The following is a 13,548-nucleotide window of genomic DNA, read 5'->3' on the forward strand; positions in this document are numbered from 1 at the left end:
GACAACTTATTGCGGTTTTGATTTGCATTTCAGTGATTAGTGATGTTGAGTACCTTTTTGTATACCTCTTGACCATTTGTACATTTTTGAGGGGGCAGGAGAGAGGCTTTAGAAAAATCTCTGTCCCATTTTTAAATTGGGTTATTCGTTTTTTTGCTATTGAGGTGAATGAGTTTCTTATATGTTTTGGATATTCACCCCGTATTTGATACATGGTTTGGAAATATTTTCCCCCTTTCTGTAGGTTGCCTTTTTGTTTTGTTTCCTTTGCTGTGCGGAAGCTTTTTAGTTTGATACACTGCCACTTGTTTATATCAGATCTTAATATGACTGTGGTCAGTTCTACCCTTAAACGCAGGGTGAGCTACACTAGCAGACCCAAGTGTTCTGAAGTTAACTGCAGTAGCAGTTGAGTTTTGCTGTTGTCCTGGCACTGTCCCAGCAGGTCAGCAAGCTGTCCCCCCTGTGCAGTCTTTTGGGGCCCTATCTCATGGACCTTTGTCATCTTCAGCACCTGGCTTCTGAGGTTGCCCCAGGAACTCATTCCTGTCAACCTGAAAAGGGGAGAGATCATGGATGAGTCCTTCCTGGGAATCGGGTGTAAGTGGGCCAGGCTGGAGGCGGCATGTCGTTTCCTCTGATATTCCCTGGGCTAGGGCCCAGTTCCATGTTTGTCCCTAACTGTAGGATATAGGGGTGCAGGGAAAAAGTATTCCATGTGGCTGGTCTAGCCACAGTGGCAGAGGAGGGAGCATTTTGTGGCCAGCTGGTCATTTCTGCTGTACTTAGAGGGGTTAGTTCTTTGTGGAATTCAAAGATATAGACAGCCTCATCTGAGAGTTGCAGGAACCAGACAGAGTGTGGGGAGGGGAGGTGAGTAAAGCAAGAGGGCTGGCCAGAAGCCTGCCTGAATCGGGGGTCTCAGCTCTAGCAGGAGAGCTGAGTGTGGGCCAGAGTCAGCGGGGGTCCTCCCTACACATGTAAGCCCCGCATCCCTGCACCACACTCAGCTCTTCTCTTCTGTCACTAGGTTTTAGGAACCAGACAGCAGAGACCCCACTCCTGGGCTGCTGGGGACAGCCAACAGCACAGGGGTCCCCAGCCTGTGGGAAGAAGAGTGATGACCGCTGAGGTCCTGGGGTGGACTTGACTTGGCAGTGTCTGTACCACAGTTAAAATACTCTAAACACACTTTCTCCAGAAGTGGAAATAAATTGCAAGGAATATCCGAATCAGAGTAGTTCATATTTATTGAGCTCCTGTTGTGAATCAGGACCCCTGTGAGGTACTTTGTTCACTGAAAAGTCTTCACAGCAATATACTACTATCCTCTCCCAACCACAATGCTCTGAGGCTTGGTGAGCTGCTCAGAGGTGGCAGTGTTCTCTCAGGCCAGTCCCTCAGGTGCCACACAGCACGTGTTTATCCCCTTCCCTGGGGCAGTGGGAGTCGAGTGCCCCTCCCCCGCCATGGCACTTGCTCCTGAAGAGCACTGGAGGGACCTGCTGGGGGGGGTCCTCAACAGAGGGGAGACGTCCGGGCACGTGAGGCACATATGCCAGGTCCTGCTGGGGTGGAGATACGGAGACTCAGGTACACCCCACATCCTCCCAAAAGTCAGGCTTACATTTGATTTCTCAAGGGGCAGATGCGCGTTCCTAGGTGGAAGGGGATAGCTGGAGTGGCCCGGTGTGCCAATGCTCCATTTGGTCCGTGGTTTCATAGAGTTATCTGACTCTAGTCCTGAGGGTCCTCTGTCCTAGATCTGACCAAAGAGTCCTGTTGTATCTAGCAGTGGAGAAATGGCACTTGCCACAGTTTGTCCCAGTGAGGATTACAGTCCCCACAGCCCTGGGAACACAGGACGGTTCCGTAGCTCTCATTCCAAGTAAGCCTAGAGCTGGGTTTGAGTCATCAGAGGCAGCCTTACTGCTGACATCAGACAAGCTGCCTTGTGACCAAGCCCCAACCCAAGAGACAGCCAGTAGTTCACTCTGCTCAGTGAGATTGGGCCTGCCTAGCCAGAGTTTCCCACAAGCAAGAGGTATGTTCAGTCTGGTTTCATATATCCAGTGGCATCTTATCTTTTTTATGTCTATGTTTTAACCAATCAGTGCCCAGGATCTATAACTGAGTGATGGATTTTTAAATCTGAATGTGCTGGTTCTGTTTTCCAGCCCTTTGCCCAGCAATTATGTTTAAAGAGAAGCAGGGGCTGTGGTGGAGGCCCAAGCCCTTGGGACATTTGAATCCTTCCTGGTTCCTCCAGCTGCCTGGAGACCTGCTCCCTTAGAAATCAGGGCCCTGGCAACTCAAGTGATTCCTTCAAAAGGACATATCTGGCCGGGCACAGTGGCTCATGCCTGTAATCCCAGCACTTTGGGAGGCTGAGGCAGGCGGATCACTTGAGGTCAGGAGTTTGAGACCAGCCTGGCCAACATGGTGAAACCCCTGTGTCTACTAAAAATACAAAAATTAGCCAGGTGTAGTGGCACATGCCTGTAGTCCCAGCTACTTGGGAGGCTGAGGCAGGAGAATTGCTTGAACCCGGGAGGCAGAGGTTGCAGTTGAGATCACACCACTGCACTCCAGCCTGGGTGACAGAGCGAGACTCTGTCTCAAACAAAAACAAAAGAACAGATCTTTTCCCTGTTTTTACTCATTAATCCAGGGGTTTGGTGTATAAGACCTTTGTGCATTTCTTTGCTGTAAGTTACCCTGAGGTTATCACTCGATGAGGCAAGCTGAAGGATGCAGAGGGTCGGTAGCTCCCACAGAGATCATCCATTTCACCCACTAAAGAAACCCAGCCCCAGAATCACGGGGTAGATTCACCAAAGTCACAGAGCAAGTTAGCGGCAGAGTCAAGATGAGACCCTGGGTCTCCTGACCTCATCCCACCCTGTCCTTGGTTTTTCCCACGTACCAGGAAGGAAATTTGGTTTCATTTTAGGCAGCTTCTGAAGTTACCTTTTAAGAGCCTTTCATCTGGCTGAGAAAATTAAAAAGAAGGAAAAAACCCTTTCATGTAGAAAGTAAATGAGTCAGGCTTTGAAAGAAGTTCCATCCATAAATGTATGTCTTTATTCTCTGTACATATTGGCAATGATAAAGCTTAAAGATGCATGTCCTATGAAATATGCAAAAACAAAGAATTTACATAAATAATTTATACTTCAGAAAATTAAAGTTGAAAAATATTTTCCACATTATTAGAGTTCACAGTATTTAAATCAAGCTTTCCCACTTAAATTTCAGACTATATTGTCTTAGCAGAGAATGATAAAATCTAATCAGGAGTAAAATGGTCAAGTTTCTGTTTTTATTCAGTGCACGAGTAGACGCTATTTCAGTATCAGGCCGCGCAAGCGCCAAGGCTGCAGCATCTCATCCCGAGCCCTCCCCTCCTGAGTGGCTGTGACCCAGCAGAGGTCACTGGTGTGGAATGGTTACAGCGTCACCAACCCACTCCACAGTGGACACATTCAACCGAGCGGTAACGTCTGGTGGTCTGATGCCTCATTTCCATGTAATACTTTTATAGCCCTGAAAATGGAAACCTTGGCATCTAAACACAGCTGAACATGTGAACACTAGGACAAGGCACTGTGCTAAGGGGTTTGGTTTCTTTCTAGGAAAGGTGTTTGCATAGATTGCTAGCGGTTTAGTGTGCAGGAAAACAGAGCCCCCAGCGTGCGTGGCTTTGTGAGGGGTGAAGCTGCATGGTGCTCCCTCAGCCCCAAGAGAGCGCAGTCTCTCATTCTCCAGCCCAGCCTGTGGGCAGACCCGTTGGTGCTGTCCTTTCGAACCCCCTACAGGAGAGTTTTTTGCTCAAAAAGCTGCAGGTCAAAGCGGACCCAGACCTCCCCTGTGGGGACCTCGTGCAGCAGCAGTCGTCGGGTCGTCGGGCCTTTGCTTTCCTGTTCTGTGCGAATTTTTGCCACTGGAACTTCAGTACGACCCAGGAAATCTGGTGAATAAACATAGAGTCAGAAGTCTTTCTTCTTTATAAAATCATTAAGGAGCTACATCCGGAAGAGTGTCTGAAATAGGATTCATAAAAGCTTGAAATCTGAAACAAGGAACTTCTTTTGGTTCATGGGTGTTTGTTTAATACTGTGAATGGGTGCGTGGGGAATGATAGCAGGTTTGTGTGAGAGAAGCTGCCCATGTGGAATTCAAATCTCCATTCTTTGTTTTTTTTTTTTTGAGACAGAGTGTTGCTCTGTTGCCCAGGCTGGAGTACAGTGGCACAATCTCAGCTCACTGCAACCTCCACCTCCTGTGTTCAAGTGATTCTCCTGCCTCAGCCTCCTAAGTAGCTAGGATTACAGGTGCATGCCACCATGCCTGGCTAATTTTTGTATTATTAGTAGAAATGGGGTTTCAACATGTTGGTCAGGCTGGTCTCGAACTCCTGACCTCGTGATCCTTGGCCTCCCAGAGTGCTGGGATTAAAGCTGTGAGCCACTGTACCTGGCTCAAATCTCCATTCTGGGAATGCTCCAGGAGCAGTGTTTACATCATGCATGTAGGGAGTGATGGGTCAAAGACCTGAAACACATCTGAGGCCACCCCCTCCCCTGAGAAAAGGCACCCACCTGCTGCCAAAGTGGGATGACACAGGCCTGTGTCACTTCCTTGAAGTGGCATGGGGTCTGCACACAGCTGAGGCCCCTGGATCTGGACTCCAGGATCTGGGAAAGCCCCTGGCTGAGCAACACTTACCATCTGGCGAAAACTGGTCTCTGTCAAACAGGGTGAGACACAGCACATCTTGGTAGAGATCCTTAATAAAGAACTGGCAGTTAAAATTCCACTTGGGATTCAGTGTGTCTTGGATGGTCCTGGTGGTGTAGCTCTGGGAGCCCATGCTGATTTCGCAGTATGGGTTGCTCTTTCCTGAACAAAAAGCACAGACGTGGCTCATGCAGGTAAAACAAGTGACTGACAGTGCCCTCCTGAGCAGAAGCAGGATCCCACATAATGCGTCACTCTAGACCATGGTAGCAGGACCGTGCCTGGAGCACCATATCCCTGTGGTCTAGTGACAGGGTCTTTGAGTTCCCAGTAGTGACAGCAGCATACACCCGGGGAGTGGCCGAGAGCTCCACTGCCAGCACGTAGCAGCACTGCCCACGGAGCAAGCCTGGGTGAGTATCGTTGCAACCTGCTGCATGCTTCCTCAGTGCAGACACACTTGGGAAGGCGGGCACTGGTACTTAGTGGGGGAAACAGTAATAAGAATATTGGTCTAATGTGGGCATTTTAGTGGCACTGGACACACTGACTATTAAAAAGCATCCCATCATTCAGTGTTCAGAAGAGTCATCAGTGGCTGAGTGCGATGGCTCACACAAGTAATCTCAGCAATTTGGGAGGCCAAGGTGGGCCAATCACTTGAGGTCAGGAGTTCGAGCCCAGCCTGGCCAACATGGTGAAACCCTGTCTCTACTAAAAATACAAAAATTTGCCAGGTGTGGTGGTGTGTGTGCCTGTAATCTCAGCTACTTGGGAGGCTGAGGCACGAGAATCACTTGAACCCTGGAGGCAGAGGTTGTAGTGAGCCAAGATCGTGCCACTGCACTCCAGCCTGGGCAACAGAGTGAGACTCTGTCTCAAAAAAAAAAAAAAAAAAAAAAAAAAGTCATCAGCAAAGACTGGGGTGGGGCAGTTACCATTCTGCTGAATGAATGAAAGCAGCATTTACCATTTGGTTTGCAGGCTTTTAATTCTGTAGCTTCAATGACGTGCACCATCAGGCGCCCGATGCCCGAAGTCTTTTGGGAGCGGGCTACAAAAGAGGAAGATGGGCGTCATTAATCTCTTCTCCAAGGATGCAGACCCTCACTGTCTTTCAAACCGACCACAATACTACAAGCCTCCTGTCCCCATCTGCCACTGCCCTGGGCCCAACAGCCCAGCATCTGGCTGCCCTGTGCCTTTCCCCAGGCTATGTCGCCTGCTAGGAACGCCCTGCTTGCTATTTCTGCCTTGTCTGCTTTCTCTGCCCGTCAGCATCCTACTCATCCTTCAAGATTCAGGTCTAGTCCTACATCTACCTCCCAGACCCCTTCCCTCCTCTGTGCATCCAGTATCCATGGCTTATGAGCAGCCTGCAGCCTGCTGGGTCTGAAATTGTGTGGAGCCAGGGTAGAGCATGGACTATTTCCATCATCCTTGCATTAACCCCTCAATTGCCTAGCAAATAGTAATAAAATAATACAGGATATTTGTGCAGCACTTAATAGCAGCTAACATTTACTGGATACTTACTTTGTGTTAGGCATGTGCTAGACTTATATAAATTATATTATTTAAACTGCATAATTACCTGAGAAGGCAGCTCCCCATTTTACTGATGAGAAACGCTGAGACTTAGGACTGTAGTGTGCTCCACTCAGAGCTGCTGAATGGCAGGGTCAAAATTTAAACATCAGATACCAAAGTCCAGGCCCAGTTAAGCCTAGCACAGAGCCTGGCACAAAGCAATCGACAAGTGTGGGAAGAACTGAACGCATGGACGATGTACAACAACATACGCAGATGTTGATGGGAAGCAAAACTCAGAAAAATCTGATTGTCATCTTTGGCCAATTAAGAAATCATTATATGCATTGTGAAATGATCAATCATTGATTTTTCAACAGCAAGCTTTTAAAGTACCATTAAAATAACATTAAATTAGCAAAAGCTGTTTTAAACATACCTTGTAGGAGTATATAACAAAATAGGGGAAACCTGAATGAAAAAACACATAAAGAGCTGCAACTATAGCAGCCAGGAAGCTGGCAGGAGGCCTGGGCAGGAGGGCAGGCTGCATGGGGGCCGGGTGGGGAGGAAGGGTGGAGGTGCGGCTGGCTCAGAGCACAAGCCTCCCATGAGCTGGAGGCCACAGGCAGGCCTGGCACAGCTGGACATACGGCAGGGAGGCTGGAGAAGAATGTGGGAGTTCTGGTCTGAGGGCCACGGCAGAGCGCGGCGGTGGGGGGTGCTTTACAAAGACCATGGCAGCTCCACTGAGCAGGTGAGTAAGCTGTGCCATGAACAGAGAGGACACTACGAACGTAACAAATCTGGAGCCCCACTGGCATAAGTTACATGCTGGGCCTGGCCGGGGAGGGGGTTGCCTTCGGGGAGCTTATGGCCATTACATGAGAAAAGCGGGGGCTCGGGGCGCAAGCAGAGACAACAGAGGATGAGAATCCAGAGAGAGAATGATCACAGCCTCAGGACAGTGGGGGCTCCAGGTAGAAGTCATGCTGATCAAGGCATGAAGGAAGGTGTCATGGAGGACACCTTGATGTAAGCCTTGAAGAATGGGAAGAATTTAAGGTGGGGGCAGAGCACTTCTGCTGGAGGGGGAGTGTGCATGGGAACGCCGGGCAGGGCAATGATGGGCTGCTCAACTAGGCAGGTGGATGGCTGGACACAGGAAAGAGCTGGAAATGGGGCTGGGTGGCACGTAATAGTGGGGATGGGCCCTCAGTGTGGAGCAGGAAATATGACCTGAATTTGGGAGGCAATAGAGGTATTGAGAGCAGCTCTGGAAATTAAGAGCAGCTCTGGAAAGAATACTCCAGAAATGAAGAGGATGGGCGGCAGAGAGGAAAGAGAGCCTTGTGCTGCAGCCTGGGTGGGAGATCGGGGGCCTGTGACGTGGGGGCAGGAGAGCAGGGCGATGGGAGTGGTGAGGGAGGAGGACTGCAGGACCTGCAGCTGACCAGGTGTGAGGCGTCAGGGAGGGGCCTGGGTGGCTGGGGACCACACTACCGTCCACATAGGGTCCCGGGAAGAGGAGCCGCTGCTGGAAGGAGGCTGGTGGTCCCCTGGGAAAGGCCAATGTGTGATGCGGGAGCAGTGGGGCAGGTGGCTCTGGAGGGCGCTGTTCAGAGGTCTGGGTTTGGGGGAGTGCAGCCAGCTGGACCACAGGGTCCAGAGAGAAGGCAGAGCCTCGGTGACTGCCATCAGTGCAGGGAGCTGGGGCAGGGAAAGTGAGCCGAGCCCGTAACTAGGCCAGTCGTGTTGCTGACGGGACAGGATGTGGACTGAAGTCTGGTGAGGTGAGAAGGGGGAGGAGGCAGGGGCAGGAGGAGGAGGAGAGGGCAGACTTAGGGTCCAGGCCCCTGGCTGCCAAGGGAGAGGGTGGATGGCGGAAGGGCAAAGAGGAGCAGGGGCTGCTGGGGAGCTAAAGGGAGGCAAACCACAGGTGTGGCCTGTGATGGCCCAAGCAGAGGTGAGGTGAGGTGAGCTGTGGAGAGAAAGGACTGGAGAAGGCGCGGGGGAGGGGGAGGGGCAGATCCAGCACTGCCAGCCCATGTTTGTGTGGGCAGGGAGTTTGCAATGGTAGCTTCGAGAGGAGAGGGCTCTTTGGTCTGATCCTGCAGCAGGTCTGCTCTTTCAGGCCTGTCCCATTTCATTAGCCTGACTGCAGGAGGAGGTCCCTAGGGCCCCTGGGGGCTACATCCCACCCTCTGGGCACCCCTGTACCTTGGTAAGCCTTCTCGCGCTTCTTCTTCTCGGTGTCAATGTACTGCTCAGATGCTGCCTTGATCTTCTGCACCCAGGCGGTCCTGTGGGAGAAGCAGGGTTAGCTGTTGGCCGCTTTCCACCCTCATAGCTCAGCCCCGAGCCCCAGAGCTCTGCACGTGTTCTTCAGTCTTTTGCTAACCTCGACCTTCACAAGTTTCCTATCAAAGACCTGATATTAGTCAACCGAAAGACGCTTATGCTTATCCAGCTGAGCACTGCTAATGACCCTTCTTGACTGACCACAAAACCCCAGGCACTTGCAAGGCACTGGGACCCGGAGACACACAATGCACTGGCCCCACGGATGACCCTTGGCACTAGGGGTTCTAGCACACACAGCGGAGCAGCAGCACCCCCTGGGTTGGCATCGCGGAGGTGCTGTTGGAGCTGCAGCCTGAAGGAAGCTGGGAACGGTGGGGGCGCACCCACACAAGGGCGCCGGGGGGGCAGAGGTCTGCGGGTGGAGGTTTGTAGGGCTGCAGCCTCTGACACCAGCAAAGCACAATGGACTGTGGCCTGTGGGCAGCCCCTGCAGGGATTGTAGCAGGGCCTGAGGTGCTGACTTGCCATTTGCAAAGACTGCCCAGTGGTGTGAGGAGAGACTAGAAGCAGGGAAACGTGTTAGGAGGCGGCTGTGGTGACCAAGGCCTACCGTGGGACTGGAGCAGAGGGGACGTGTTAAGAGAGGTTCAGGCTAAGAGTAGTGGGGCTTGAGCACGGCTGGAGATGGGTTTATGGCAGAGGGAGATGTCCAGGCCTTCTCCTGGGGTTCAAGGCAGGCCACACATGGTCAGGACTGACCTCTCGTTAATGTTGTCTGTTCGGAGGGTGTAGACCCGATCGATGTGGGAAATGTGGAAGACGGGCTCATCGCTGGAAGGGTCTGTGGGCAGTTTCACCAAGACTTCATTCAGGAAAATGGGCTGAAAGAATTAGGGCCAAAACACAGGCTGTGAGATAGGCCAGAACACTCCACCCGCCTATGTCCAGAGAGAGTTCTGTTTGTTCTGAAGAGCCTTGTTGAGGAGGAGAGAAAGGGTCTAGGGTCTAGGGTCTAAGGTCTTCCACACAGAACAAATGAAACCTCCATTTGTAAGAGTAATGAAGCCTCCATTTCTGTGAAAGTAATCATTGAGTTGGGTCAGGTATTGGTACTGGGGACAGGAGCTCCGAGTGCCCATAATTGCCGGTGCAAAAGGCTCTCTCTACTGCTACAAGCACTGGTGCTATGCTTGGGCTCAGCTTATAGAGACCCAATGCTGAACATGGACAGCGGTGAGCCCAGGTGTCATGCTGGCCAGCTGGCCAGGTGAAAGCCAGAATCTCAGCTGGAGTCTGGCTGACAGCCAGCAGTGGGTGGGGAGAGCCCAACTGAATGGGGCTCTTCCCATGGGAAGTGGCAAAAGAAGCATGAGCCATCTGGAAAGAGGTGAAGAGGGTCCCGTAAGGACGGCTCAGGGTCAGCCAGGAAGGTCCTTAAGATAGAGGTAACACCTCATTAGGCCCCTGATGCTACCGCCAGACACGCGATACTCACCGTTTTATACATTTTGAATTGAGCATTGGACTTAGAGCTGAAAAGTTTCTCAGAGCCAGAGGAAACAGCAAACTGCTTGACCATGTAGGTAAGAAGCAGGAAGTCATTGAAGAGGAATCCGTGCAGCTCCTTGTTGCTCTTGGTCTTGTATAATTTCCCACTGTGCAAGAGCTTCCGGGGCCCCAGGCAGTTGGTGAGAGAGTTGAAAATAAGTTGCTTAAAAAGAAAGAAAATTTCACTTTTTAAATCCCGGCGCAAACCATTCCAGTGCCCCTGAGAGGCCAGTGCCCTGGGCCTGAGGATACTGTGGTGGAGTTTTCTAGGTGGGAATGTGGCTAGAATCATTCACCTTGCATGAGAGATCCTTAAATGTACTACTGTTCAGAGTTCAAACTGGCCCAGTGAAAATCATTACTTCTAGCCACAGAACACTGATTCTACCAGCTGAATTCAAAGAACTCAAAACAAAACAAAAAATCCCAGTCTTCCCTCCTTAGGAGAAAGGAAGATGACAATCCAAGAAGCAATGCCCTTCATGCCTGTAATCCCAGCACTGTGGGAGGCCGAGGTGGGAGGATCACTTGAGGCCAGGAGTTCAAGACCAGCGTGGCCAACATGGTAAAACCCCAGCTGGGCGTGGTGGTGGGCACTTGTAATCCCAGCTACTCAAGGAGGCTGAGGTGGGAGAATCACTCAAGCCTTGGAGGCAGAGGTTGCAGTGAGCTGAGATCATCTCGCCACTGCACTCCAGCCTGGGTGACAGAGCGAGATTCCATCTCAAAAAAAGAAAAAAAAAAAGAAGGAATGCCTTTACAGGAGCAGGCAGGGTGTCGAGTCCACACAGGCTGCACTCAGGTGGAGACTGTCCATGTGAGGGAAGGCTTGGAGCTGGTTCCCCACCCAGAGCCTTCCTGGAGGCGCAAGGCTTAACCTCACAGGCCTGACCTCTGCAAGGCCTTCGCACTGCACGTGCGCCTGGATCCACTCTAGTCGGTCGGAGTTTTCCTTCTCCCGAACTCCCTCATTCACTTGAGAGCACAGCTCCTCTGCCCGCTCAAGGGCTAGCTTCAGGGAGGAATGGTCCGTGTGGCTCTCCGGGGTATTCTCCAGAATCTGGAAAAGAGTGGGCAGTGTCACGTGGGAAGAGCTGCGTCTCTCACCCACCCGGACCTTCACTTGATGGCTCCCTCAACCCCAGGTTATGGACTGCTTTTACGTGCTCAGTGCTACGCCAGACAGTGAACAAGATGACACTTTCTGCCCTTGAGAAACTCGTAGTCTCACAAGTTCTTGGAGATACAGGGACAGGTAACGCCGCTATGACAAGGTGACAGCGCTAAATGGATCAACTGCTCTGAAGTGTGTAGGTCTCTGGTTGCTCTCCGACAGGCTCCTGGCAATAGGCGGGAGCCTCCCTACTCCCCCCAAAATTTAAGTCATGTACCTTTAGGGCGGGCCCTCCGATACAAACTGGCTGCAAGTGTGGTGAATGTGAACTTGCTGAATAGCAATGGTTCAGAACATTTTTGGGGTCACTGATCCTTTTCAAAAATCTGATGAAAGCAATGACTCCCTTGCCACAGGAAAAAATACAATAAAATCACATTGTCAGCATGTGGAAGAAATGCATTCTGTTCATTCTGAAGCGATTTCAAACGACTCATGCTACAACTGTGAACACATAGAGGCCAGAATAAATGCGTGGTCCCTCCAGAAATTAGGGCCATCACCGGCCGACTCCTGTCTGGGCTCTCCCTCTAGTTGGATGAGTCCACAGTCCTTTGTTTACAATTCTAAAATGCAGAAAAGCCTGAGGGCCTCAAGTTTTTATTCAGTACCCATTTGGTGGCAAAATCTGACCTAAACAGAAGAGATATATTTACTTATTCTACTTACAGTGACTGTTCTTATGTTTCACTGTAGGAATATTAGTGTGGCTGGTTATAAGTGCTGCCCTAAGGCTTAGGTGGGGAGTCATATATTTATTATATCGTATTTGAACTACATTCCAAATTCTGAAACACATCTGGCCCCATGTATTTCAGTTAAGGGCCTGTGAACCTGCATTACTGGGTCAATTTAGTCCAGGTATTTATCACATGAAGTCTATGCTGCATTCACAGAGCTAATAGACCAAAAGTCAAGGAATAATCAACAATCAATAGAACTAAAAGACTTATCATATTCCTGTTTTTCATTGTAAGCTACTGTAATCAATGAATTGTGGGATAATCTTTTATAAAGTCTGCCTTTTCCTTAGAAGGCTTATGGGCTCAAGAGGGCCATACTGCTGATGAAAAAGAAAGCTGGAAGGAATTTTAGAAGGAATGTCGAAGCTGAATACAGCGAGGGACACAAATGAACCCTATTTAGGACGTGCTGAGTGGAGCCTCCTGGGACATCCAGATGAAGGTGTTCATGGGGTGGATGGAGGCAGATCTCAGAGGAAAGACTGGAGTCTAAGGTTGCTCTGGTCTTTCTCTGGGTTCAAGAGGGGACTTTCCCTGCCTAGACAAGCACACACGACTTTGAGATGCTGGGGAGTTTCTTGAAAGGCGAATGACAGGTTACCCAAGTGACACTGGATTCCTCTCTGATTCGCCCACTTCAAAGATTCAGCGTGTTCCTGTGCACATACACAGCACACATAGGCATCTGGTCCCTGGGACAGTGGGATCGTTTGCACGGCGTCACACCGTGTGCGGCGTCACACCATATGCAGGTGGGGTGGCATGCTCAGAGGCTCCCTGAGGACCTGGCCTCTATGGACCTCAGCACGTCCTGCTCCTAACTCAGACCCCACCGCCCCAGGCTGCGCACTCACACTTCTGATGAGCAGCGGGTAGCGGGTGATCCTCTGCATGGGTTTCAGCAGGAAGCTGGAGAGGGGCATTCCTTTACACCGCGGGTCAGACGCCAGCTTCTGCAAAACAGCGGCAAGGCTTGTGAGGAAATTCCAGCTCCAATCAAAGGAAGCATGGGTCTTTGACTGCCTTTTAGATTTCACATTTATTTATTTATGTTTCTCCTTGTAACACTGTTTTAGGATTTTTTTTCAAAAGTGCATGTTTTATTTTTAAAAATTTGTATATATTCATGACACACAAGTGTAATTTTGCTACACTGATGTGCTGCACTATAGCAAAGTCAGGGTCTTCAACTTTCTTTTAATAACCCAGGCTCTAAAATGATACGTATTGGGTTCACAGTAGGAATATCTCACCTCATGTGCCAAGCCCAGCGGATGCTCCTCAGCTCTTTCTCACACTGTTCAAAGCCTGTGTGATCACTCCTTCCCCTGCTTCTAGAACCACTTTCTCCCAGCCCACTAGCCTTCTCAGTCCTCTCCACATCCTCCTCTCCTCCACCCACTTTCACTGAGTGACTGCGCAGGACGCCCCACAGCGGAGTCCTGGTATCTGTAATCTTGAGGCTCCCTGGAGCTCCGCACTTGCCGTGTTGCACTCCTCCTGACCTGG

General features: G+C 50.6%; 1 protein-coding gene across 4 annotated transcripts in view; it reads right to left on the reverse strand.

Annotated features, from left to right (window-relative positions):
- Nucleotides 1-3,056: 3,056 nt before the first annotated feature.
- Nucleotides 3,057-13,548, reverse strand: part of ITSN2 (intersectin 2) — a 165,580-nt gene continuing 155,088 nt past the window's right edge. For 3 of the 4 annotated variants that reach the window (XM_021677056.2, XM_012453321.3, XM_012453320.3), the window contains 8 exons: nt 12,894-12,992; nt 11,015-11,182; nt 10,070-10,285; nt 9,334-9,455; nt 8,491-8,573; nt 5,711-5,794; nt 4,729-4,902; nt 3,057-3,970 (listed from right to left, as the gene is read on the reverse strand). In XM_021677056.2, coding sequence (XP_021532731.2) covers nt 3,813-3,970; nt 4,729-4,902; nt 5,711-5,794; nt 8,491-8,573; nt 9,334-9,455; nt 10,070-10,285; nt 11,015-11,182; nt 12,894-12,992 — 1,104 coding nt within the window. In that variant the 3' untranslated portion in view covers nt 3,057-3,812. Of the gene's footprint in view, nt 3,971-4,728; nt 4,903-5,710; nt 5,795-6,709; nt 6,742-8,490; nt 8,574-9,333; nt 9,456-10,069; nt 10,286-11,014; nt 11,183-12,893; nt 12,993-13,548 lie in introns of those variants that run through there. The other variant, XM_064363895.1, reaches the window with a different exon arrangement.

The sequence above is a fragment of the Aotus nancymaae genome, unplaced genomic scaffold (genome assembly GCF_030222135.1).
Source record: "Aotus nancymaae isolate 86718 unplaced genomic scaffold, 86718_ANA_hifiasm-v0.15.2.pri h1tg000057l, whole genome shotgun sequence".
NCBI lineage: Eukaryota > Metazoa > Chordata > Mammalia > Primates > Aotidae > Aotus > Aotus nancymaae.